At 33.3% G+C, this 26,866-nt stretch overlaps 4 protein-coding genes across 7 annotated transcripts; 2 read left to right on the top strand and 2 right to left on the bottom strand.

Moving 5' to 3' along the window:
- The first annotated feature begins 2,576 nt into the window (after positions 1-2,576).
- On the top strand, positions 2,577-3,233 carry LOC105779732 (dirigent protein 4). Its single transcript, XM_012603634.2, has one exon. It carries the CDS (start codon positions 2,590-2,592, stop codon positions 3,124-3,126), a length of 537 nt encoding a protein of 178 aa, XP_012459088.1. The 5' UTR covers positions 2,577-2,589; the 3' UTR covers positions 3,127-3,233.
- Positions 3,234-4,342: 1,109 nt separating this feature from the next.
- Positions 4,343-7,603, top strand: LOC105779730 (26S proteasome non-ATPase regulatory subunit 4 homolog). Its single transcript, XM_012603632.2, has 10 exons — positions 4,343-4,456; positions 4,604-4,717; positions 4,820-4,925; positions 5,511-5,625; positions 5,712-5,921; positions 6,082-6,373; positions 6,453-6,576; positions 6,932-7,035; positions 7,122-7,190; positions 7,310-7,603. The coding sequence occupies exons 1-10, from the start codon at positions 4,445-4,447 to the stop codon at positions 7,355-7,357; spliced, it is 1,194 nt and encodes a 397-aa protein (XP_012459086.1). The 5' UTR covers positions 4,343-4,444; the 3' UTR covers positions 7,358-7,603.
- A 1,232-nt stretch (positions 7,604-8,835) lies between these two features.
- LOC105780321 (uncharacterized) lies at positions 8,836-11,762 on the bottom strand. Of its 3 annotated transcripts, none has more exons than XM_012604575.2 (7): positions 11,544-11,761; positions 11,121-11,264; positions 10,534-10,730; positions 10,202-10,442; positions 9,803-9,939; positions 9,486-9,714; positions 8,836-9,211 (listed from the first exon to the last, which is right to left on the bottom strand). In XM_012604575.2, exons 2-6 carry the CDS (start codon positions 11,242-11,244, stop codon positions 9,487-9,489), a joined length of 927 nt encoding a protein of 308 aa, XP_012460029.1. In that variant the 5' UTR covers positions 11,245-11,264; positions 11,544-11,761; the 3' UTR covers positions 8,836-9,211; position 9,486. The 3 variants fall into 3 exon arrangements, with proteins under 3 accessions (XP_012460029.1, XP_012460031.1, XP_012460033.1); XM_012604577.2 differs by having other exon boundaries at positions 8,836-9,192; XM_012604579.2 differs by lacking the exon at positions 8,836-9,211 and having other exon boundaries at positions 9,271-9,714; positions 11,121-11,276; positions 11,544-11,762.
- Positions 11,763-14,871: 3,109 nt separating this feature from the next.
- LOC105779900 (probable ubiquitin-conjugating enzyme E2 23) lies at positions 14,872-21,438 on the bottom strand. Of its 2 annotated transcripts, none has more exons than XM_012603878.2 (8): positions 21,288-21,438; positions 18,485-20,563; positions 17,816-17,953; positions 16,918-17,373; positions 16,281-16,350; positions 16,051-16,190; positions 15,635-15,946; positions 14,872-15,557 (listed from the first exon to the last, which is right to left on the bottom strand). In XM_012603878.2, exons 2-8 carry the CDS (start codon positions 20,561-20,563, stop codon positions 15,306-15,308), a joined length of 3,447 nt encoding a protein of 1,148 aa, XP_012459332.1. In that variant the 5' UTR covers positions 21,288-21,438; the 3' UTR covers positions 14,872-15,305. The 2 variants fall into 2 exon arrangements, with proteins under 2 accessions (XP_012459332.1, XP_012459333.1); XM_012603879.2 differs by having other exon boundaries at positions 17,888-17,953.
- Positions 21,439-26,866: the final 5,428 nt, after the last annotated feature.

Here is a 26,866-nt window from a genome sequence, read left to right as displayed (position 1 = left end):
CTTATGTAACTGGATTGAGTTAAAGCTTCCAAAAGGTTAGATATTGCTCCAGTTGGATGTGCATAGGAAAAAGAGACTGCATATATATTTAGCAACTAACCTACCTGCTTTTCTATTAATGATGTGGTAAGTTATTCGATTTGGTCCTCTTCCTGATCTGCTAGAAGTTTTGCCTTCACTGCTGCTGCTGAGAGCGCTGTAACTGCAGCGCGCTTTAATTTATCAATGCTACTGTTATCTTCTCTCTCTGTAGAGTCATGGTTCATGCTTTTACCTTCTTCGATCTTGGCTGCAAAGAACAAGAAGATAACCCATACAACCCAAAATTGATCTATACATTTTGCCAGCAGGTGGTTCTTAGAATACATACTTCTACAGAACCTTGTAAAAACACCATTACGTATCAAGCTTCAATTTTCCTAGCTTGTCTATGTAAAACCATTAAAGATAGCATACACTCAACCTTATAGAACCAACTGTTCCTTCTAGCCTTCTTTGTATATTTTAAATCAGACGTTATCTATCCCTACACATTCCCATAAGATATTGCTAAGCATTTTGCAGTAGAGTTAGATTCTGTTAATGCAATTTCCACTTTCATTTACTTAATTCGATGTGTCTGGCTGTGGAGGTTTACTCCTTTCAGATGGTTGAGAAACAGACACCATTTGAACATCATTTAATGCCTCTGCAGGCTTCGTAGATTCCCCACCAAGGCTTGGTTTAGAAGTTTTTCGCTTATTCTTTGATCTGGATGGAGAGCTGAAAGCTGTCTCTAGATTTTCTGATGCATTTGCTGGTTCAGATAGCTCTCCCGCTGGCTTTGATGCAGCTGCATCACAAGGCTCATTCTTTTTCAGTTGAACAGAATCAGACATCTATTTCCTTCACTGCTTTTGGAGGCTGAGAAGGTTCTTTAGCTGTTTCCTTCCCACCTGTCTCCTCTAGTGAACTTGGTACAACCTGGGATGTTAAGTTATTTGATACCCTTGTTATACTTGGTTGATGATCCTTTGATTGGTTAATAATACTGGATTCATTCAAATTAGCTTTTTTTTATCTTCCTCATTAGTGGCAAAATTACTTGACTCTTTTTTATCCGTGGTTGGGTCATTGGGTGAAGGTGATGTCGCCTTCTCTTCACGAATAGAAACTTCAGTGTTTTGGTCACCATGGTTGCTCAATGAACTTTTCTGATCCCCCTTGAGGCTTTCGTCTTCCGAGTTTTTCACATTCTGAGCACCCCGATTACCCGTATCATTGGCGACACTGTGTGTCTCTGACTGACATCAGATAACGTTCACAAATTGCTAAGTAAATATAAGCTTGGCATAGGTTAACGTGTACCTCTCAGAACATGTTGTTTCCTTCTTCTCATCTGGTGGATCTTCTAAAATAAAGCAGTTCCTTGCAGCCAGTTGAATGTTCTGACAAGTACCAGATCATGATTTAAGTGAACTCTGGGCTGAAGCAGCAGCAATGTTGGGTCCAACCAGATGCGCAAAGAACCCTGCCTGCAAATGGAGCCACACTATGTTTGTAACATGTCACCAACAAATAGAAGAGGTAAATGATGAAGGGTGGAATAAGTCGAGAATAATTTCAAAATCTGAAATATAAAAAATTATCATTTAAGTCACTGAATTATTTAAAATTTTTTATTAAAGTTATTGGAATATTAAGTTTTTTTTCCTTCACCAAGTTCCAAGCGATGATCTGATCATTGGTACAATGATCAGAACCTACTTTAAATTTAAGTCGATATAGTAGTCAATGTCAGATATCTAAGACAAAAGCTGTTTGAATTTTAGTTCGTAGATTTGTGACATCCAAAGTTATTTCATGAAACAAACTGAAATGTAGAAGAAAAGGAAAAAGAGAACTTTTGATTGGTGCAAGCAATGTGATAAAGAGAAAGCCAAATATCTTCGATTATAATAGCCTAGTGACTTAAATAAAAATTTGTGAACAGTTCAATGACCAAATTATAACTTTTTTAATCAAGTGGCCATAACAAAAATTTACCCATAATTTAATGATTACCGATGCAATTTACTCTTTTTTTCATATAAATTTCATTAGTATCTTTTTTTATTGCTATGAGTGATATTATAATTGAATATTCGTATATTTGTACATAGCACGAATTTAAAATTAACCATGGTTGACTTTATTTTAATAATGAAAATCAATTAATTTTTCGTCTCAAAATTATGGTTCATACTATTTTTAAGAAAAAACAATAAGATTATTAAATTAAATATATATAAAATTAAAATTTGTATTTATTCTAAATAAATATGTTAAATAATAATTAAAATTATTAAAGCTATATTCATGTTAAAAATAATTTATACTAAATAATATTTAAATTGTTTTTATGTTAAAAATAATTTATTGATAAATAATTACAAAATTTTATTATTTATTATTATATTTATTTTTTATTATTCACACTCGGTGGTTGGTGGTAGAGGAAAGATTTTTTTGTTTATATATATATATATAAAATCTTAATTAGCTGTTTAATTCATAATTGTATATATGAATACAAAGTCAATGAAATGAGATGCATAACAAACAGAAACAATGGAGAGAACTATGATATTGTGTTGGTTCCTTCTCCTTTGCATCCCCATGGCTTATGGCGGATACTACTCGAAAACCGAATCACTCGTTTCCCACTTGAGAAAAGTTACCAATCTCCGATTCTTTTTCCACGGCATCCTCGGTGGCGAGAACACTACGGCGGTCACCGTGGCCAGTGCTAACTCTTCTTTGCTAGGGCCATCTAACAGCATAGTTGTCGACCATGCTCCACTCACCGTTGGTCCCGAACCAACATCGAAGACCATCGGGAATGCTCAAGGACTCGAGGTATTCGCGGGTCGAGATACAACCACTGTGGTGGTGTACTTGGACTTCGGGTTTACTGAAGGAGAATTGAACGGCAGCTCTATTAGCGTGTTTTCGAGGAACCCGGCGACGGAGACGGAACGTGAGCTTGCGGTGATCGGTGGGAGAGGGAAGTTCAAGTTAGCTGAAGGGTATGCATTGCTTAAGACTATCTTTATAAGTAATACCAGTTTGGTTGTTGAATATAATGTAACTGTGATTCATTACTAAGATTGGCATCGGAGAGTTTATGTATAAGACATAAGAGTTGAGTCACAAACATGTTGTTATTTAATATTTTCCGATCTATAAACACCACTAATTGTATACGCGCAAAATTTTTATAATGTTTATCAAAATTACGTATGCTCATGTTCGTCAGCTTAAATTAAGTTAAATTATTCGTGGAACATTAAACGAACATGACCATTTAATAACAAGTAAACACGTCGTAAATAATTATTATTATATAATAATTTAATAACAAACAACGTTTTAAATGATTTATTAAACACACTTTAAACGAACATAAATGAATCAAACGTGCCTTGTTTATATCAAGTTCATTTAGTAAACGTGATTTGTAATTTTGTTCTTGTTCCTTTGTTTAGCTCGATAAACAAATATAACTGAAAAAAAAGATCCAATTGTTCGTCGAATGCTCTATTCATTTATTACCCTAAAATTGATTTCGAAATAAAATAAAATAGATTTTTAAAATTTTAAAAAATCAAACTTAATTATAAGCAAATAAAGGTGCAATTGTAGTTTTATATCCTAATTTGGTCAATTTTATTAGAGGTACTTTTCGATTTTTGAAATTTTATTCCGACTAAAACAATAGCAACTCAATTCATTAGATGAAATTCTATTATTAGTCTTGTACTATATATAAATTGTGGATTTAATCCATATATAAAATTTGAGATTCCAATCTTGGCTCAAATGGTAGTCGTTAAATCTATTAATTAATATGACATGACATTTTTGCGAGTATTACGTGAAAATAACAGCATGACATAGCATTACACAATGCAAAAGATCTTAGAGATACCATAATCTAACAAAGATAACAGTTATTATTTAATTAAGACTGAAATTTTAAAATTTAAAAAGTATAAGGATTAGAAATGCGAAATTAGAACCAACAAATGTTGGGTGTAATGGTAAAGCACATTGTATTCCCAAGGAGAGACACATGTTTAAACCTTAGTGGTGACACTATTGGGGGAGAGTCACGAACTCCGAACAGGGACCGTAAAACGGATAAGAAGAATACAAAAAAAAAAATACAAAATTAGAATCTTGGGACTAAATTCAAAACTAACATATATTACAGGCACTATTTGCTAAAGTTAACCTATTTACGTAATATTTGATTAAAGCGAAAAGCTTTAGGGATTGGAATGTAAATATATTTTATATATAGGCAATTAAAAGGGGGGCAGTTAAGCAAATCAACAAAGACATCGGTGTATTATATTTTCTACTGCTTTTCTTCTCTTCCAAGCCTACTTTCTCTTCTGTGTCTTTCGTCGCTTTTGCAGCCATGGTTCTCGAGGTAAGCTATTCAATTGGATTCCTCTTTTGATCTCCTTCTTCTAAATCATCAATTTTTTTAGTATTTTCTTCTTCTTTTTTCGTTACTCAAATTAGGGTTTTGTTGATTTTTCTTTTTTGGTTTTCAATTTTCAAATCGGTCAATTAGGCTACTATGATATGCATTGATAACTCAGAATGGATGCGAAACGGCGATTATTCTCCGTCTCGATTTCAAGCCCAAGCTGATGCTGTTAGTCTTATCTGTGGAGCTAAAACCCAGGTAAAATGATTGCCTTTTAATGGAATGTAAAATTACGCTAGGTTTTCCTTGTTTTTCTAATGAGGATTGGGAATTTGATTTCGTTTAATGAATTAATGGCAGTCTAATCCGGAGAATACGGTGGGGATTTTGACTATGGCGGGCAAAGGAGTACGTGTATTGGCTACTCCTACTAGCGATCTCGGAAAAATCTTGTCTTGCATGCACGGTACTTATTTTTTTCAGTCATGTGTGGAGATTAAGTTTATCTAAGCTAGGAGTACGTGTATTGCTTTACCATTGCACTCCTTAAGAGAGAACTTGGGTTCGAACTTAGAACCTTAGAGACAAACCCAAAAGGATTAGTCTTTATGAACTTATAACGGACATGGAGGATATTTTGTTTCCGTCTAATAAGAAAAAATGGCGTATATGTTGAAGGAAAAACAGCATTAATAGTCTTACGGCTTGTTATTTGGATCATACGAGTACTTTACCTTACTTAACTTTAGCAAATCTGTACCATGACCTATGTAAAGCATGCAGTTCTGTGAGAAATCCATGTTTGATAACCTCTGTGAAAGACGAGCAGCTTTTTTGTTAGAGTTTAGAAATGGGGATCATTGCTGTTGGGTTTCAGGAGTTATATTTAGTGTACCTTGTCATTTTTATGCAAAAAGTAGCATGTAATTAATGAGTAATCTATGATATTTTGTTTACATATTTCTGAATTAAAGGTCATCTTCCTTCCACTCTATTAGCAATCTCATCATCGTTACCTTCTTATTCTCTATGTACGTTTCAATGCATACAGGTCTTGAAATGGGGGGTGAGATGAACCTAGCAGCTGGAATTCAGATTGCTCAGTTGGCTCTAAAGCATCGCCAAAACAAAAATCAGCAGCAAAGGATTATAGTTTTTGCTGGAAGGTATGTTATATTGGCCGTTGATTTGCTCGTTTACTTCAATTCGAAAATAACGTTTTTCTTTTCTTTTTCGTATGCTTTGTGCTCAGTCCTATTAAGCATGAAAAAAAGGCATTGGAGATGATTGGGAAGAAGCTGAAAAAGAATAGCGTAGCTCTTGATATTGTCGATTTTGGTGAGGACGAAGATGGAAAGCCAGAAAAATTGGAGGCTCTTCTCACATCTGTTAATAATAATGATACTAGTCACATAGTTCATGTTCCTGCTGGTCAGAATGCACTTTCAGATGTCCTTATCAGGTTTTTGCTTAGTTCCTTCTGATTCTTTGTGTTCCTTATATACACACGTACAGATATATAAATTCTCACGTGAATAAGAAGCTATCACCTCATGTCTCTTGGCTTATATTGCTTACTAAATAGTGATTGTGTGAATGATATTTTTTTATTTTTATGTCAGCACGCCTGTGTTCACCGGGGATGGGGAAGGAGGAAGTGGCTTTGCTGCTGCTGCTGCTGCAGCTGCAGCGGGTGGGGTTTCTGACTTTGATTTTGGCGTGGATCCTAACATAGATCCTGAGCTGGCTCTTGCTCTAAGGGTTTCCATGGAAGAGGAGAGGGCAAGGCAAGAAGCTGCTGCCAAGAGAGCTGCTGAGGAAGCCACTAGACAAGAAAAAGGAGAGGAAGCACAACCACAGTCCGATTCTCAGAATGCAACAATGAATGCTACTGAAAAAGCTTCTGACCCAATGGTTGGCATTACTATCTGTTAACATTGGATAATACAACTGAAGTCTCAAATCGGGTTTTGGCTAACTGATGTTATTGCAGGATGAGGATGACGCTTTGCTAAAGCAGGCCCTTGCATTGTCGATGAATATCCCCGGATCTGATTCTTCTGCAGGTGATGCTCAAATGTCTGAGGCAACTAATGACGACCAGGAATTCGCCTTGGGTATGTCCTATTTCATCGGTTGTTTTAACGTAGTAGGGTGTATACTGCACATCAAGCTGAAAAATGATACTAGGTTTACTAAATGTGAAAAATGGTCCATGTGAGTGCAGCGACCAAATCCTACCAATTGAACCTCACTTAAGACTGAACGATACTAGGTTTAGTTCGTACACATAGCACAATTGTTTATCTATAATGTAAGGGTAATAGTTATTTATGCCTTTTTGATATGTAGATATCTTAATCTATATGCAATTGAGTGTTGCATTGTATTTTTTTACTGGCTTAAGATGCTAGACTCCAATGCATCTATATTATCACATCTAAGCTAAATCCCGAACTTTCGTCCATGCAGCACTTCAGATGTCTATGCAGGACGGTTCAAAAGATTCGTCAGCTCAATCAGATGTCAGCAAGGTGTTGGGGGATCAGTCTTTTATGTCATCCATTCTTTCATCGGTAAGTCCAATCGAATTTGCTTTTCTAAACCCATAATCGGTTTCTCCTTCAGTTGCCCACATTCTGATCTGTTATGGCTTTTACAGCTTCCGGGAGTTGACCCAAACGATCCAAAAGTGAAAGATCTGCTAGCATCTTTGCCCAGCCAATCTGAGGTTTGTTTCATTGAACTTACCATAACCTAAACACTCAAATGTCCTGTTTGCATACAACGATCTAGATCGGTAGTATAGCAGTTAACTGATCGGTTATCATAATTTTCACTTGCTACCAGCCGCAAGAAAAGAAAGACGAAGATGAACAACCCAAAGATGACAAGTGAAGATCTACATTCCTTCTAACAATCGATGTGTGAGCCGATTTCTAGCGGAGTTAAGTCCTTTTTCTCCAGAGACTTGAGAAATGTGTCAAAACTGTGCTGAATTGTGGGCTCGGTAGAAACATTTTCGTTTTTCGATTTGAATGTACGAGATTAGGACGATATCATTCGGTGTCTGAACTTTTATTTGCATAGGAAAAGCAGGATTTGTTGGTGTTTGATGATATAGAGTATTTCCAGTTTCCCCTTTCTGATGTGCCTATTTAATCTTCATGAATATTAATTGATTAAAAAATATGAAAATAGGACTATAATTGAATCCAAAATGGAGTTTAATTGGGTGTATATAATTTTTTGTAAAATTTTATATTCAATAGATTGTTCTTACGGTCGATATTTAACAATTTGAAAGTAGGACTGAGTCGGAGAAGGTATTCATTCGATGGATGATTTGAAAATTGGATTGAACCGATTTTTTTAAAATTTTTAAATATTTTTATGATTTATTTAATTAAATTCAACAAATTCATCACTCTTTGGATCAATACAACCTCAATTTAATCATTAGTCTCAATACAACCTCAATTCTGAGGATGTGTTTGGATAGGCGAAATTTCATTTGTATTTATGTTTTGAATATTTTAAAATGGATTTGTTTGTTTGGGTAAAACTTTTGAAGAATTTCAAAATTGTTTTAAAACCCGATTTTTTATATTATTTATTTTTAATATAATTATTCTTTATTCATAAAACCTCCAAATTTTCAAAAATTCCATCCCATTTGAGTGCTTACATGAAGATAGTGTGAGAGGAATTTCTTTTGTATAAAATATTTTTAAAATTTTAAAAATAAATTTACCTACTTGGGTAAATATATTAAAGCACCTAAATGCGGCATTCCTCTCTCAACTTAGACAATAAATTCGAATGCAAAATGTCATATTCCGTTACGGGAACAACTCAAACTATTATAGCTTATTCCATTGAAATTAATCTAGCAAGTGGCATAAATATAAAATTTTATGTGATGCAAATATACATGTTCTAAGCCCAATGGGCCCACATATAATGACGAGACAAATTTAAAATTTGACCTATAGCACAATAAGGATGTCAAAACTCAAATTGTCCAATAGGCCGCAAACTAATCCGCTACAAATGGGTGGATTTTTTCCTTTGAATGTTGAATATTAGACAAAACAAGATTGATTATTTTCTAGATAATAAGTATGGAATGATTATAATAATTGTTTATTCCACTTCATTCCGTTTCACTATATAAAATTACCACTTTATCTTTGTATATATAATTATTAAAAATATATATATAATACTATAACTATAAGATATTACCATTTTATTAGTTTTTGCATATATAATAACATATTATAGGAAAAGATTTTGTATTTTATGTTTAAATTTTATTTACATTTAAAAATTGAAAATATTAAAATAAAAGATAAAAATTAAATTGCAGTGGATTGAGTTGAGACAAGATGGATACATCCAACATTCATAAAGATAATAGTTTTTAATATTATACATCCATAGTAAAACGAGAAGGTGATGATATAGATCGTCAATATTATACCAAAGATATTTTTAGAGTATACCGAATCAGTATAGCTATCTTTCTTCTGACACATAAACGCAATTTCAAACAGTATATCGACATGAAGTGCTAGATAATTTCTTTCTTCTTCTTGTATAACCAAGTATCATGCAATAAAAAATTCCTCAAATTCCTGGAGGTATTGGCTTGGGCCTAGAAACGGAAGATCAGGTAACAATGGTGAATTTAACATCTTTTTCTGTCCCACTCCGCTGTCATCCCTAATCTGGTGTGACCAACCCTATCTATATAAATATATATATTTCAATATGCTAGCAATATTTTAGATCAAAATAATAGGGTATTTGACCAACTCTGAATTTTACATAAAGGAACAGAAGTAAATATTTTACATACAAAACAAGATCAAGCATCGAATTGAGTATCATCAAATTAAAACCAGAAAGCCAAGTTGAGAATCTCAGAAAATAAAATGCATAGCCACAACTTTAAATAAGCACTCGATGCAGTGCTCGTTCAACAACAACAAAAGAACATTTGCAATGAGTAAAAGTATACCTTAATCAGGCAATGCGGTTCCTCGTTCGAGATTATTTTTGATTTCCAATGTGTATTTCCCGAAGGCCCGTTCGATCTTCTTATTGAAATGCTCGTTACGGTCATTGATCGAATCGATATCCTTCTCATCGTGAAATTTCCTCCTCCTACTAAATGACTTGCGTTTTTCTTCCCGGTCCTTAAGTTCCTTTACCATCTTATCAATCTTGTCTTCCGAAACCTTAGGTGCCTACACGAAAACGTAAGAAACTTGTATTGAATACTTCACAATCACATTGGTGAGATAATGGTGAGAAAGAAATCAAGCAAAACCATACCTTCCCATATTGGAGGCTCGAAGCTTCACGGAAGAACTCCGGGTCAGATTCTTTCATTTTGTTATATTCTTCTAAGTCGATGTCGATGTTCTTTGTCCGTTTTTTGTATGCATTGTACAATGTCTTCTGATTGAATACTGTTACAAGTCCCACCATAAAAAAAAAAAACACAAAATTAGCCTCGTTGACGTATTAAAGTGTTCTTGATTTTCGCTATTTGTCCTTGTTCTACCGAAAGAGCGAAAAAGCAAAAGCATCATGCAAACCTCGCCTACGAGTGTTTCTATATTAGACTTCTTATGGGGGCTATTACATTAGGAGTTTGATATATGCATGCGTAAATGGATGGTAAGAAATGGAAGTCCAAAAAAGCAAAACAAGTAACAGATCGAAACATACCATCCCAACCGAACGGAGCAGGATCCTTTTCCCATTTCTTATATTTTGCCTCGGCTGCCTCTTGAGTATCGAGCATATACGCTTTTTGCAAATCCAACCCATTTGCATCCAAAAGTTTCCCAATCTTTTTCTTCCTTTCCTCGAGCCATTTTTGCTTAGAAATTCCTCTAGATTCTGGTGGAGCTTCCATTCGTTTCTTTTCAGCCACCATAGCCGTTTGATTAGCTTTTCTTGCCTCGTTCTGAGAATCACATAATCATCATCGATAATTTGTTCTTACTTCTAATGAAATTAAACATAAAAGATAAAACGGAAATGATAAGCAAACTAACCATCTTTAGTCTCAACTCGAATAATTTTTTCTGTCTACCAGTAAGTTTTGTAATGTCTCCTTCAATGTTCTCCTCAGCTAGCTGGTTATTATTGTCATCATCGGAATTTTGTTCTGGTTCTGGTGCTCCACTTTGTACATCTTGTTCTTGGTAAGCAACACATCTAACAGGTTGATCATGCTCGCGTTGCACGGTTTCTGCCACGAAAAAGAAAAAGAGCGGCCAAGTTACTAAAACATTGAAGACAGCGTACATAAACAAAAGGTAAAAGTATCATGAAGGTCCCTAGGCAAACTAGTCCAACGTTATATCAAAGAGTAAACTGATCCTTTATATGTCAAAAGTTTCATCGTTAAAAACTGATCTCTATACATCAACATAAACTGCAAGTGGCACTCTAGCTATTTTATCAGCCATGTCTAAACGTAGGAACGGATGAAATTTTTAACATAAAAAAACAGTTTGCTCTTTGATATGATGTACAAGAACTAATTTACCCGATCTCACTCCTAATACAAAACCTCCATAATACTTTTACCACAAACAAAACCATTAATGGTAGAAGCACAAGAACAGCATTAAAACACCTGGTTTTTCTTGATCCTTTTTTGCCTTGGCTTCAACAATCTTTCTAAAGCAATATTCAACACATTCATGGTACGGATTCGATGCGTTGATACAATCCGGGTGAACTCGGCGGTCTTCTTCCATTTTTTTTGGTTAGCCTTTACCTGAAAGATAAACTTAAAACAATTAAAGCTTAAACGTATGCTTCAAGTAATTTTATTTGTAATTAAAAGAAAAATAACCCTGGGATTCCAAATAGCGGCGGCGTAAAGGTGCGCGGCTGATACTTCATGGTGGCGGTGGCACCGTCCACCACCGCTAAACACCTCAGTGTCAACAAAGTTCACACTAACAGCAGCGGATTGTGGACGCACACAACAGTGTAACTCGGGGTTCAAGTAGAAATCAATCTTCAAGTCAAGTTTAGGGCTTCAAAAAATTACCTTACTAAACTTCTTGGTCTATTGGAGACTTTAAGGTAAGAGAGGGCTTGGGTCATGCACTGTAGAAGGAGGAGAATTGAGCTGACTGGAGGAACAAAAGGACGAGGCCGGGACAGAACGGTGGTCAGAGGCTTGCTTGGCGGCACCGGCGGCAGATCTGTGAAGAGAGATGAGATAATGGTGGGTCGGGAATTTTCAAAAGAAATTTTAGAGAAAAAAAGAACTTTTGATATATAATTTTATGGGTAAACTCATTACAAAAACTTTCAATTTCGTCCCTAATATTATTATTTGATTCTATTCTGGTATAATAGCATATTTAGTCCTTAATAATTATACATTCTATTAAATTAACCTTATTTCTAGATAATCCAATGCGAATTAAAATTTAAAAATTTGATTAGATTTGTAGAGAATTGAGATAATAATCCTTTTGAATATAATTTATACAGAGGATGATATGATTTTGATACGATTTCCCGAGCTTGGATGATCGAAAAATAGCTCAATGTGAAGAATCATCTTGAAATGGTTCAAAAGGTAGAAACATTAATCCAAAGCACTTGAGTTCTTTAAGGAACCATAACTATATTAAAACTATGACCCACTTTTCCGTGAGATATTTCATTTTGCACTTAGACCCCTCGTGTTTGGGCCAATCCCAGTATTGTCGAATTGTATCATAACATGATGTGATCGTGTTCACATCATATTTTTACTTACGAATCTTAGTGTACTGTGCTTAAGAGAGAAGCTTGTTAAGTTCTCAATAGTGAAATTGTGAGGTTTGTTGCATTAGTCTTTTACCTTTAGAAGAATGGAAAAGACAATGTTTTTAATAGGCACCAAGTAACGAAAAACCGTCAAACCTATGCTAAAGCTAGGTTTATCGGTAGTAATTTTTCTTTAAGATGTGTTTAAGAACTAGACTGATGGAAATTGTATTCTTAACACTCGTTGTACGGTTTATGTTCAAAGTTCGTGGTCGATTCTCTCAACAATATTATGCCAAAGTTCTAACTTATATTATTTCTTTAGGAGTGTGATATACTTTAACACTAAACACTTGTTAGTAAACTTTCTAAAGATTTTAATTACTTTTATATTAATTACTTTATATATTTAGTTTAATTAAATTTAAATAAATTAATAAAATTACATACTTTAATGAATTTTAAATTTCAATAAATTAATTAAAACTGTATATATATTTTAATTTTAACATAAATTAGTACCATTTGAATTTTTTAATATTTTTAAATTAAAAATTAAAAATGTTGAGGTGTTAGATTTAGTTAACTGAAAAGTTCAAGGTTAAACTACATTAGTAGTCTTCCAATTATTAGTAAATTTATTTATTTTTAAACTTAACTATTGAATTTTGTCTTTTATGATCACCAATCACTAGCAATGATGACTTTTAAAATTGACAAAATAATAATTTTAACCCTCAACAATTATAAATTATATCAAATTATTCTTGATTCTAGAAAAAATTAATCCTCAACATTTACACGTTCGTAATTTGAATTTTTTTGTAATTTTTATTTTCTTTGTGACATTGAGTGTTAATTTTAAAAGAATGAGAAAATACAAAAATATTATCTTGGATTTTGGGTATTTCTAATTTTTGTTTATTTGATAATTTTTGAACTTTTTAGGTGAAAGGGTTACAAATAAAAGTAAAACTACAAAAATATATAATTACACAAAGGGTTGAATTTTTAGAATCAAGACTAAATTGACATAATGTATAAATATTGAGAGTTAAAGTTACTATTAATGCAAATTTTAGAAGCTACCACTGTTAGCTCGCCTGTGATAAAAAAAATTAAATAGTTGGATGGTCATTTTATAACTTTCCATAGTTAGGTGACATAAAAAGAAATTTATTAATAATTAAATGACTATTAATATAGTTTACCCAAAGTAAACTAAGGGCCAGATTTTGAGCTTTACTGGATCAATGGAAAATTGCGATATATTAATAAGGGGTTAAATCACTTTTTCGGTCTGAACTTGGCAATTTTTTTTACATTAGGACCTAAACTTTTTTTTTTGTTTGTTTAAGCTAGGCCCTGAATTAGGCCATATTTGGATTTAAATTTTTTTGTCCAAGTTAGTCCTTGAAGACCTTACAGTTTAAATCTAAATGTGGGAACAATTGCTAAGTTTAAGGACTAACTTGAACAAAAAAAAAGTTCAAGCCCCAATATGAAAACACTTGTTCAACTCCCAATGTAGAAACATTTGTCAAGTTTAGAGCCTAACTTAGACAAAAAAAATCAGATCTCTTTATTTAAGATTAAATTTTATATAAAAAAAGGGTCAAATATCGTAAAAACTCATGTATCCCAAGTTGAATTATATTTTATCTCTCTAAAAAAAATAAACAAATTGATCCCTATACATTACATATTACATGAAAGAGTGAGTTAACTTTCTTAGAAAAAATTTATTCATTGGTACTGTTAAAAATAATATTAAGCATTAATACAAGGTACACTTGATATGCTACGTGTCACTATTTGATTATTTTATTAACTATGTTATTTTATAATAATAATAATAATAACAATAAATTAATTTTTCAATTAAAAAAATTAATTTACTCTTTGTAATCTAGCACCTAATAGGAGTGTTCAAATTTCGATTCAAACCGAATTAATCGACCGAACCAATCTAATTCGGTTAATCGATCAATTAACCGGTCTAATTTGGTCAAAAGTCGAATAATAATTTTGTGAATGTTCGATTATCAATTAATTTGATTCGAAATTGAGTAATTAACCGAATTAACCAAACTTAACGATTAATAATACAAATTATATGTAATTTAATTCGATAATTCGGTCAAATGAACATTATCAATTTATTTTCTTTTGATATGTTTTATATTTGTTTTAACAAAAAAAAGAAGAAGCAAAAACATATAAATTTTGGTTAACCAGCCAAATTAACCAAAACATTTCGTTTCGTTAACGATTAAAGGATTAAAAAGTCTAGTTAATTCGGTTAAAATACCATTTTAAAAATAGTGAAAAATAAAATAAAACATCAAACATAAAAAATGTATCCAAGTAACTGTAAGTGTTTGAAACCTACCTACTTTTCACTGAATCAAATACTAAACATAAAATTTTAATTATTATTTTATTCACAAATTTGAGTGTCATATTCATATCTCTGTTCATACTCGTATCCAACACATTCTCATATCCAATCCATCCTAGAAAAAGATCTAAGAATAAAAAGAAATCTAATTGAAAATAAACCATTAACTAAGGTAATATTCATAACAGAGTAGTCCATGAACATAAAATGAGACTTTGAGACAATAGGATACTTTTTTCTTCAATTTAAATCAATTTATCATTTGAAGTCAACAATCAATCCAAAACCCTGACTCTCTTCTCAATCCTATTTCCTAGGGTTCTAAAACAAAATCAGTGAAGAAAACCAAAATTCACTCAAAGAAAAGAAGTAAAATAAGAAAGATCAGCACAAGTTTTGAATATTCTAAGTTAGTCAAAAAAAAAAAAAAGAATTTCAAAATGACTGAGAAAAGGAACCCTGTGATTTTTGCTCCAAGGAAGTGCATCCAGCTCCTAATATGTTTATAAGCCCCTTTTTTAAAAAAAAAACAGGAAAGAAGAATGTTTCACCGAAGTTGTATATTTACATTTGAAAATTCCAGCACTGACCTTTGTTTTGCTTTGATGGGGGATATTGAGTTTTTTTAATGTCTATAGAAACCCGACATTACGACTGCTGGAGATGCTTGAATTCTTGACAATCAGCTCCGATTTCATTAAGTGCTGATAACAGCTTCGGCACAATCTTGCCTAACATCAACTTGAAACCAACTGAATTGGAGTCTGCATTGTTCGTGTCACTAATAGAGGCGTCTTTAGTTAGAGAACCGATTAAGTAGCCTTTCATGTATGCATCACAGGCTTTAAGTATGTAATAACCGCGTTGTCTGAAATGCTCTTTGACGAGTTGTTCAAAGTCCTAGACATAATTATAAAGTTAATCATGTGCAACAGCAACTCAATAACGAGAACATACTAGTGAAATGGAATAATTACCTTCGGGGGCTTCCGCATTAGATACATCATTGACTTGCAGTTGAGTAAGAAAGTATTCTCGTTGTACGCCAACGAATTTTTCTCTCCTTCGGCTGTCCCAACCTGCTTATCATACCCAGCTTCGTTGAAATATGGCTTAGCATTTAGCACTAACCCTTGCAGTGAAACTAGGACTTGAAGGATGCTTGAAGACGATGGATCCCAAACTTCGTTTCCCTTGCCTGTCCATGTGTTTAGAAGGCTAAGGCACACCTTGCCTTCCTCGTATAAATTAGGATTTAGCCTCCAACCACCCGAATGATAGTACGCTGACTGCAGAAATTAAAGCCCGAGTCGGAAAACCCAGTAACATGAATCACTTTTCCATGACATATTAAAGACAATCCAGAAAGTTAAGAGAATCTTAGGGATCTTACCGGTGGCACATCAGGATACTCAGGAGGAAGGTGAAAATCGAAGAAGAAAAGACCATCTTGATAAGGTGTACCATATGCCCCAACTATTACGGCCCTCAAGAGGTCCATCCGATCCTCATATACTCGTACATAGATTCCATCTGTTAAATAGTTATAAGTGCTTAAAACAAAGGTTGATACGGCCAAGGACAAGAAACCTTTTAAATACACCGAGACTACACAATCCTTACCTGGCAGGTTGTTCTGAAGGATGTTCCAATCTTGTTGAACCTTCTTTAGCCACTTCCTTCCAGCATTATTCTGCAAGCATGATTAACATAGAAAGACTCAAAATCTAAGAGACATAATTATACATGTTATACATTGCAATTACCATTAAGTAATAACACTACACTAGAGCAATGTTTTATAAAACTGGACCAGTGGTCAAACCGGTCAGACCACCAGTTTTCGGTTTCCAGTTCAACAGCGGGTCCAACAATAATTAAATAAAAATTAAAAAGAATAAAACTGGTTCGTGGGTTTTGCTCTGGTTTTTACCGGTTCTGAGCAGTTCTCTCAGAGACCAATTCAACCCCTTTTTCTGGACCAATATACCGGACCGTTCCTGGTCTGGTCCAGTTCCAATAACACTGCAGTAGAGGTAGTGAACACAAAACCTCAAAATTTTAACATGTTAACATATTAGAGTCTCCTCAAGCAACATATCAATACAAATGTCCAAACTTGCACTATATATATCGAAGTGGATTTTAAATTGCACAGCCAAATTAATAGATGGTCCTAATCATACTAAGACAACAAGATAAGTGCACATCCAAAGATTATATGTCAGTGGCTCAGTGCTAGTATATAAAGGTCATATACCTGACCACTTGCACCAAGGAAATAATGATCTAGAGGATCTTTAGCTGTATCAAACCGCTTGAAACTGCAAGCATTGTCCTCATCACCTGTTTTAGGATCCAAGTTCTCAATTCTCAAGTTGCTCGAATCTTCCAAAGGAAGGGACTGTTTCTGCGCCTCTACTTCAACATGTTCCAGGCCTTTTCCACTAACATTTTTCCCACCGGAATTATCAACATTGGACTTCTGCGAGCTAGACTCATAGCTGGAATCTCTGCCCTGAAGTTCATATTCATTTTCTCCTTCAGAATCCAAACCAATTTGATCATTTTTTCGTCTTCCTGAAAACAATCCACTTGCTAGTCTGGTGACAAAATCAAATGCAGCTAAGGGGAGAGATAATGCTTTATTCCTTCCAGAATCATTTTCCATACCCTCTTCTGCTTCTGAAACACTGGCTTTTAGTGGCTCCAGATCCTGAACAACAAATACTCATAGCATTCACTCAATGGAGGACCAAAATAAATGAATTATTAGAATTTAAGATTGCATAATCATATACTGATAATCGTACTAGCATGGTGCATAAAAGGTTTGGTGGTCATGTATGTGCAGAAGGCATCTAGATATTTTTTTAACCATCGTATGGTCCTACCAGCACTACAAGGCAAAAATATATAGTTTTCTCTTCAAACATATGTGATTAATACGTTAACATTTTTTAATCTCGAAGTTCTATCCCAACCCATCAAGACCAAACCCAGACCATATTCTGGCTCATAAAACTGTGTTTCAGAATGAACGGCTGAGATCAACAACTTTAAAAACCCCTTTTTGGAAAACCTGCTTGCATATAATTGATATATTGACAGATTTAAATTTATGGACTACCATGCTATTGTTTCAAACAGAAACAAACCTCTTGAGCATTCTCAAGAGCATCCATCTCATCATCATTAACAGTTTCCCAACTAGCAGCATCATCACTTACTTCACTCCCAGCAGCAATTGATTCATCATCATCTCGGCCAACAACATAAATTGCTTGAGGTCCAACCTAAAAAAAAAATTAAAGATCAATTTGTCAAAACAATAACTATGCTCCTCCACAAGGGATCAAGTAAACAGTAAAAAATAATTATCAATAATCATCACACGATAGAACAGATACTTAATTAAGATATTCCTAAAATAAGCAGGTAAAAATAGTTTATAAGCAAAGGAAGATAAATTTACTGATTATGATAATCTAAAAATATCACCAGAAACCTTCTCTAAGGTTATAATGCTTATATTTAGCCTCCTTGGGATGTATGTGAGAGGATTAATACTTACATAAAGAATAAACTAGACAAGAACAAAACAATGTGCAGGTTCTTTCATCCCTACCAAAATGATAATATCCATTGAGATAAAAGAGCCTCTAACGTTTTAAGTCAGCCAATTGATAGGAAGAGAGGTTACCACTGTAATAAATATAAGAAAACCAACTGAAAAAAGATACAAAGTTTAGACTTCAGAAGCCAAAGACAACTCAAAGGAGAAAGAAAATAAAATATTAGTTCACAGAATAAGGCATCAAGTTTACCGTTGAAACCATCCCATCAGCCCATGTAACCTCAATATCACCATTTTTCAGGCCAGTTATGTTCCCAACCCAAGAGAGATCTGTGAAGTCCATGAAAGCTTCATTAAGCGGGGCACCTTCTACTCTGTTACTTCCTGAGTGCTTTTGGAAGTCCAGTTTCACCTCCTTTGATCCATCTTCCTGCTTTGGTTCTTTAAGGGAGCCTTCTTCAGAAGCAGATTGAATGGGAAAAGAAGCTGGAGGTAATCGAACTACTACATCACCATAACAGTAATCATAATCTGGATGTCCTTCCAGCTCGTACACACTTACAATTTCCTCCTTGTCAAACTCACGAGGGTCCTCTGCTCTGGCAACTGGCTTCAACCACTTTACACAAGCTGTCCGTTCCTTTGCATTAACACTTTTGACCACCCCAACACGCCTGGGTTCATATACATCATCACCATCATCAGAGGTTTTCTCCACCACATACTGCTCTGCAACAAATTCATGATCACCAGGAGTTTCAATTGGGACCAACTTTGTTGCATCCACTCCACGTTCCACTGTTCCATCCTGCCATGCGACATCAACCCTTGTTCTACTATTGACAATTAAAAGAGCCCTTTCAAAATTATCCCCTTTCTTTTTTGCTTTCTTGTCTTTCCTAATCACAACTTTACGGACTTTCTTGCGGTGAAGAGGCCAATGCTCATGGACAGTCTCCTTTAAAGCTGATAATGAACTGCTACAAGAGCTAGATTCAAGTGAGACTTTATTTTCAACATTTCCATTGTCTTTAGTTTCAACAATTGCATTGTTTTCATCAGGTGTAGGCATTTCATCAAGATCCATGGATTCAGTATTATCATTTGGTTCATCAGGAGTAACCTCTTCTGATTCACATTCATGATTTCTCCCATTTCTCATGGAGCCATTAAGTTGCAGGTTAGAAAAACCCTTGTCCAAAGGAATGGATTGCAATGAAGTTGGAAGAAGACACCAATCACCCACTTGCCAATTTGCATGTGTAAAACAAGACAACAGTCTTAGATTCTTTGGATTCTGTTCTTCAGCTGGTGCAGTGGAAGAATCAGGCCCATAGCCAGCAGAGGCTATCCAGTAAATAAACACAGATCCAGCTGTAACTTTAGTTACTGTACCTTCCAACCGGTTTGGCTTCCATAAACCAGATAACCACCTAGAATTCTTGAAAACAGACGAAGAGCTGGCCTTTACACGCTGGCCAGGATAATATGGAAAATTACTATCATCTTCAAGGGTATTCCTAGTAGTTGGTTTGAGACGCAATGGTTCAGCCCTCATAACTTTGCACTCAGAGCCATCATCAAACAACACATTGACATTATCTAAAACATCATCTATTCTACCTAGCCAAGGACCAAGGACCACATAATCACCCACAGCAAAATCCCTCACACGTTGCAAATCTCTAGTGGAGATATCTTTTATAGTAGATCCATCAGGAGCTAACAGATCGATAGAGATATTGACATCCACCACAACACCCACCTGCCCAGTTGAATTTGAAGCAGCAGCTACATAATCACCATGCAGGAAACCCCGATCAACAACAGTTACATTCTTAATACTCTGAACAGGTTCAGTATCATCCATCCACAGTACCCGAATTTGATCAGCTTGAAGATCACCACACTTATAATCACGGTCACCTTTGTTCCCCTCACCACTCCCATTAGCATTGCTATTGGCATCAACATCACCGCTTTCATCTTCACCGTCCTCATTATATTTATCTTCATCTTCATCGTCTTCATCATCAGTTATGCTTCCATCTGAATCGGAGTCGCCAGCAACTTCACTCACAATCCCAATTGAACCGTTTATATTACTCCTGACAACATCTTGTCGATAAATGTAAGGAACACTTTGTGAGTTACCGGAAGCCTCATTTTGTTTACCAACTCCAACATTAGTTGGGTTATATACATTTTGATCATTGACAGACCCATTTGTTGTAGAATCACCCTTACTCAAAGTGTTACTTTCATGCAAACTTGTAGTGGTAGAGTCATTAGTCTCAAAAGCAGATAAGTCTTGCTGCTTCATCTCCATCTGAGAATACATGCAAACATTGTTAAACCATCAATTAGCACAATTCCAAAGCAAGTTTCAACCTATCAAGCATTTCATTCTTATTTCCAAGCCTTTTGCTCAAGAAATCATCTAAGGTTTTGCAGTACTTTTTTCTTCTTAACCTTACCAACAAAACGACATACCTAGCTCAACATAAACAGATTTAAAACAAGGTTTCCATGATTGATTATTGCATACCGGCAAATAAAATTCCACAACACTCTTAACCAGTTCCTTGTAAAATATCTATACATTTTAAACTAACACTCAGCTCTTTCTCTTCCGATTAAAATCAAATCATATAATTTCACCTAAAATCGCTTCTAACCTTTCAATATCCTATTCCAAACACAAATAAAACAGTGATCCAAATCATTCCAGAAACAAACATTGTCTTTTCAATCGCAATAAGAAAAAAGATTATCAAATTAAATGCCGAAACAAAATATAAATATTCTCAGATTCTAATAAAGATAAATAAAAATTCTACAAAAACAGCTCAAAATTTAATCTAGACAACAAACAATCGAATTTTTTTTTTTAAAAATAATAGCAGGTAGATCAAATCCACACTAAACCATCTCATTCCATTAAAAATCATACAAAATAAGGAAATGAAAAATACTGGTTCAGCTTTCATCGGTAATTAATCGGCAGATTTCAAAAAGAAAAAGATGATCTAAAATGAATTTTTTTTCTTTACCTGATGAAAATCGGCGATTACTATGAATAGCGAGCGAGCGAGCGAGAGAGAAATAGAACCAGAGGAGCTGTTCTTATTTTAAAACCAAAGGGGGGTGGGTCTGTTGTTGTAAAATGTTAAAGTTGATTTTGTATTGAAAAGGAAAAAAGAAAAAAAGAAAAATTGGAGAAAATTAATAAACGCTAATTTGAAAAAGCGTTAAAACTCTATGAAGCGGTGTGTAGGGGTAGATTTGTAAATTAAGTTTTGTTGTTTGTCTCGTGTGTTTGGATTTTTTTTGGCCATTATGGATCCAATAATCTTGAAATTTCATCCCGGCCGTTGGATTTACTAATTTTTATAAATATATTAAATTTAGGGTAAACTGCATCCAAGGTCATTAGATTGTTTGTAAGTTTATGTTTTGGCCTCACTCAACTTTAAAAAGTTACAAAATGGCCACTAAACTATTCAAAATTTTTTATTTAAGCACTGAACTAGTCAAAAGTTTTTGTTTAAGTCACTGAACAATTAAGTTTTTTTTTTTAAATTTGATTAGCGAGCTCTGAGCAATAATTAGTACCTATCAACAAGTAGAAGAACATATTTTAGATCCAAGTCAATCTGGCAGTCAATGCTAGAGATCAGAGAGGAAACTTACTTGGATTTTGATTTGTAGATTCGTGACATTCAAAGTTATTTCATTAAATAAAAAACTAAATTGTAGAAGAATATAGGAAGGAAAGCTTTCAATTAGTGTAAGTGATACGTGTTGAAAAAAATCTGGTTTAAAAACGATTTTTTGTCACAGCAAAAAATTTAAAAATTAAAAATCAAACCAATTTGTGATATTTATAACAAGAAACTTTTACTGAAAAGTACTTGTGTTTTGTGCGAGACAAATCCTACATGTTCCCAACTTTCAATCAAACGGCACTCTCATTCTCGTACCACGAATCACTTCAAGTGTGAGCTCGAACAATTTCGAATCAAATATAGAACCAAAAAAAAATTCATTGTTTTCAGTAGGAAAGTAATTATCTCTTAATAGAAACCGATAGAATTTTTATTCCTATAAAATAAAATTTATACTTAAAAATAAATTCTAACTATTTTCAGGTAGAATAACAATTGAAAACTTATGTGTAAATAGTTCTACCAATGTAATCTATTTATAAGGAGAGATAGAAGAATCCTAATTAAATTAGTAGAATACAAATAATACTTATTAGATAGAAAAACGAGTCTCCCATTTCTACTAGGAGAGAGGGGGTAGTATTGGGTCCAATCATATATGCTTCCTAGACTTTTAACCGAGCACTTTATAATTTAATTCAACCTAGTTCATGTTTTTCTATTTCCCAAAATAAATATTATTTATTAAATTAGTTTAGATTGATTAAATTTCTAATTAAATAATTTACCCAATTCTAATTTTGTTAAAATCATAACAACTTTATCGTAAATGAATTTATGAGAAAATATATTTAATTTCTACATTCAACTAATTCACAATGGCCGCTTTAATTTAATTTAATTTTCTAACTTCAATTATTTACTTAAATAATAATTCAAAAATCTTAAATTAATTTTCGGTCATTTCCACACTTAGTGAGAAACAACATTCATTTTTAACATAATTAATTTTTCTAACTTTATTATTTCTATCAAATTTTGTTCATTTGATTCTATATACAATTCATTTCAGGTATCAAAGAGTTAGCTGAGGGATGGATTGAACATGTGTAATTAGAGCTCAAATTATTTATAATTAAGTTCCAGTTTTTTGCCTATTAATTATAAACTCATTTAGTCACAAAGTCATTCCACTATGGTATTGTGACTAAGCTCTCCCCAATTACATATGATTACAAAAGCTACTCAATTAGTGCTCATCCAATGACCTTATCATAAGTGTGTTATCATTATAAGATATCTTTAATCTCTTTAAGATAAGTTCGTTCTCCCAATATGATCCTATTTTGTCTCATGGTGACTATTATATCTTCCTTTCTGAAAATTCAATTACTATCAAATAGTAATTAAGTCATTTATCACAAAGACAAACGACCTGTGGCCACATTTACTATGTAATGCTGCTAATGAGAGGATATCATTTATTCATTTCCTGGGCTATAAATTCCAATATTGTGAATGATGCTATATATTACAGAAGTCATATACCCAATACACCAGTTTCTGATTCCTTATCTATTTGAACTCAAACTTTTACTTACATCAAAGTATACAAGTCACACATATATAGTCTATCATCCAATCAGGATTAAGGTATGTCACACTATGAACGTCACAAGTGGATAAATTCATAAACGGATTCAAGATCTATTCTACTTGGGTCGTATCTAATATACTGTTAATCTACTCAGTCACATCTATGTCTCTATCTTCTGGGAGTCATTTGCTCTAATGTTTAAGGCAAAACATCTCCCCAATTGGACTTGATAGATGGCATATTAGTCTTTCGATCGGTTTGTTCATTTCTGATTAGACTAAGGACATGTTTATGTTCATCTACTAATATAAGTTGCCTTTTCGTATTACAATTCAACCACATAATACCACTTAATATTAGTTAAACGTTATATAACCAATGTGTCAATATTTGCTTTCATTTTGCTTTGCGTGCAAAGACCATTGAGGATAATATACAAGGGTATTTATGTAATTTATGAATATTTTTATTAAACCAATTTGTTTGAAAAAATACAAGTTTACATAGACGAAAATACTACACTTATGGCACCAGATCTAACAGTGCGAATAGAGAAGACCATACAATAGTAACTTTTACAGCCCAATGGCTTAAATGAAAACTTTCGAATAGTTAAATGGCCTTAAGGTTTTAAGTTCGAGTCTCACCTTATGTAAATGTGTGGGTTCTCTTAGATTTATTTTAGTTAGTTTGGATTAAGATGGTTGTTAGTTATTTAATTCAATCCTTTTAATAGTTGATTCTATTGAAACAATTGCATCTTCAAAAAAAATTAGGCTTTTATTGTTGCTCAACTTGAAAGCAAAGGAAAACTCACGTTGATAACTTTGGTGGACGAACATCGAGGTGAAAGATCACCTTAATGCAAAAGAGTCTCAGCCTAGGATCTCACTCTTCATGGGAATAGATACTTCGATGAAACTTGAAGTAGAAGTAGTGAAGCTCAAGTAACATTAAAAGCAATGATCCAACAAGCCTTAGATGGCACGTTAGGTAGAGAAAGGCTACCAAATGGAGGAGGCAAAGACTTTTATTACAAAGAAGGAAGGAGAGCCACAACAGCTCAAGCAAATCTACCTATAAGGAGGGAGAAGCTCCATTGAAGATGGAAAAAGCCCCCACCATTAAAAACCATGATAGTCCAAGAAAAGGGCAAAGGAGAAAACCTCATTAAAAAACTCAAAAGGAAAACGAAAAGAAAAACCATTGTCAAAGAAAAATGGAGAAAAAAGAAAGAGGAGGATGGTGGGAAAAGAGATGGCTTGAGAAACAGGCAGAGAAGAGTTTATGTGATAGCTAATCTAGTGGCTAACTACGTTCAACTTGAACAAAGAGTTTGGAAACTTTGAAAAAAGAGGGGGCAGAAGAAGAGATGGGAAATGTGAAAAATGTTTTCTTTTTCTAGTCAAAATCAAGGATTCATCGTTGTCAACAATAACTAATCCCCTTGCTATAGGTGCTCTCCGAAGAGGTAAATGACTGACTATGAAATGTACTCCATTCCCATGAATGGGGATTAAACCTTAGACCACATGATCAAGGAATGAGGTAAGCAACCACCATACCATTCCTCGTTAATAAATTATTTTTTCAAGTACATGGGAATATTATTGTAAATAAGATTGATAAAATAATCATCAAATTATGATGTTGGCCCCTTTATTATATGCTTAAATGTGAGATTTAGTTCCTATACTTATAATTTAACATAATTTATCATTTACTTCGATAATATCATAAATAATGGTTTTAGCAATTTCGATTAAAATGATAATGCAATTTAAAAAAAAACACTTATTCTAACTCGAATGTTGACATAAGTTTTTTTATGTGTTGGAAAAGATATTCTTTTAAAAATCCACATTAACATTTTAATCATAATGGTTAATAAGATTAATTATTTGACATAACTAATAACATTAAAAATAATAATTATGTAAATTAAAGTATATGAAACTAAATCTCAAATTTAGTATAATAATTAGACTTGTCCATGGGTCGGGCCGCTCAAAAGTTTGTTCGAAAAGTGGGAGGGTTTAAGTAAAAATATAGGTCCGAAAAATAGGCTTGGGCAAAAAGATAAGGCCTGTTTAGAAAAAGGGTCGAGCCTCGAGTAAGGATTTTTTGGCACAAGCTCGGCTTGACCCAACTGGAATTTGCAAAAATAAAAAAAAATTATTGTTTCGTTTTTTTTAATTGTTTTGTTGTTGTTTTCTTGTTATTTTTCTCACTATTTTACTATAGTTTCACTGCTATGTTGCTACTATTTTGTTGTTATTGTTTGGATATCGTATAACTCTTGTTTTATTGTTAATTTTGTTACTATTTTAGAGGCACTTGCTTCTTAAGTTGCACCTATCTTAGTTTATTTAAGTATACATATGTTCAATTTGTTGGGAAACATTTATTTTAATGTTTTTAGTATTTTTGATGTATTATATATTTTTAAAAAGTTTCATATAAAAAAAGTTAATACGGGCTGACCGAGCTGAGCTCAGACAAACTTATAAGCCCATTTTTCGGGCCAGTCCAAGCTCAGCAAACAGGCCTAAGATTTTAGTCGAACCCGGCCCGACCCATGAACACCTCTAATAATAATGAGTTTAACTTAATTTTACAGGGTTTTTAAAAAATCGAGTTTATGATAGTTTATTTTCCTAATTGTAACTATTTGTAAATATATTTTAGTTAGAATTTTAAATTTTTATATCATATGAATTTGATTTAGTTGATAGGCATAGTGCTAAAATTCAAATTAAGTTCAAGTTTAAAGAAAATATCAAGTGGAAAATATTTGGAGGAATAAATACTTTTCAAAAGGAATATAATATTAAAATTTGTGCAATATCCTAATTTGAAGGTTTTTATTAAAGAAAGGGATAGCTTTATGGGGAGATTTTGTTTTATTAGGAAGGAAAGGTAGCCTTTGTTTGCAAGGAAAAACTTTGAAGAACCTAATCAATTTTAGGTTTTAAAGGCAAGAATAAATTTTATTTTATATTTTTATTTTAAGATAATAAAATTTGCATCATTTAATTGGTGTTCATATAAATTATATAATACTTGATTAAGAGTAATTTACAATTTAAATCACTAAATTTAATTTCAATTTTCACATATACCACAAAACTTTAAATCCTTCTACTTTTATTATTAACAAAGTAAGTCACTTATATATATGAAGGTGTTCATGGGCTGAATTGGGCTGGATCTAAGCATGATATTAACATACTTTATATTTGTCGAAGTTTGGCTCGGCCAAAATATAGGCTTAAAATTTTGTTCAAATTTACAAAAGACAAACCCAATCCCATTTTAGACCCGTCCATATTATTTTAATATTTAATAATTTTATACATTTTTTTAT

This window comes from Gossypium raimondii, chromosome 4, assembly GCF_025698545.1.
Source record: "Gossypium raimondii isolate GPD5lz chromosome 4, ASM2569854v1, whole genome shotgun sequence".
NCBI lineage: Eukaryota > Viridiplantae > Streptophyta > Magnoliopsida > Malvales > Malvaceae > Gossypium > Gossypium raimondii.
This window is presented reverse-complemented; position numbering and strand designations above follow the sequence as displayed.

What these genes read in the sequence shown, in the direction of transcription:
- LOC105780321 (XM_012604579.2), bottom strand. Translation starts at nt 11,244, where the DNA reads ATGGAAGAAGACCGCCGAGTTCACCCGGATTGTATCAACGCATCGAAT. An exon ending in AAAGGATCAAGAAAAACCAG is followed by an intron (nt 10,731 to 11,120) that starts GTGTTTTAATGC and finishes TTTTCGTGGCAG; the next exon opens with AAACCGTGCAACGCGAGCAT. An exon ending in TCGAGTTGAGACTAAAGATG is followed by an intron (nt 10,443 to 10,533) that starts GTTAGTTTGCTT and finishes TGTGATTCTCAG; the next exon opens with AACGAGGCAAGAAAAGCTAA.
- LOC105779732 (XM_012603634.2), top strand. Translation starts at nt 2,590, where the DNA reads ATGGAGAGAACTATGATATTGTGTTGGTTCCTTCTCCTTTGCATCCCC.
- LOC105779730 (XM_012603632.2), top strand. An exon ending in CGACCAGGAATTCGCCTTGG is followed by an intron (nt 6,577 to 6,931) that starts GTATGTCCTATT and finishes TCGTCCATGCAG; the next exon opens with CACTTCAGATGTCTATGCAG. An exon ending in CTTTGCCCAGCCAATCTGAG is followed by an intron (nt 7,191 to 7,309) that starts GTTTGTTTCATT and finishes ACTTGCTACCAG; the next exon opens with CCGCAAGAAAAGAAAGACGA.
- LOC105779900 (XM_012603878.2), bottom strand. Translation starts at nt 20,563, where the DNA reads ATGGAGATGAAGCAGCAAGACTTATCTGCTTTTGAGACTAATGACTCT. An exon ending in TCCTTGGTGCAAGTGGTCAG is followed by an intron (nt 16,351 to 16,917) that starts GTATATGACCTT and finishes TCATGCTTGCAG; the next exon opens with AATAATGCTGGAAGGAAGTG. An exon ending in CCTTCAGAACAACCTGCCAG is followed by an intron (nt 16,191 to 16,280) that starts GTAAGGATTGTG and finishes ACTATTTAACAG; the next exon opens with ATGGAATCTATGTACGAGTA.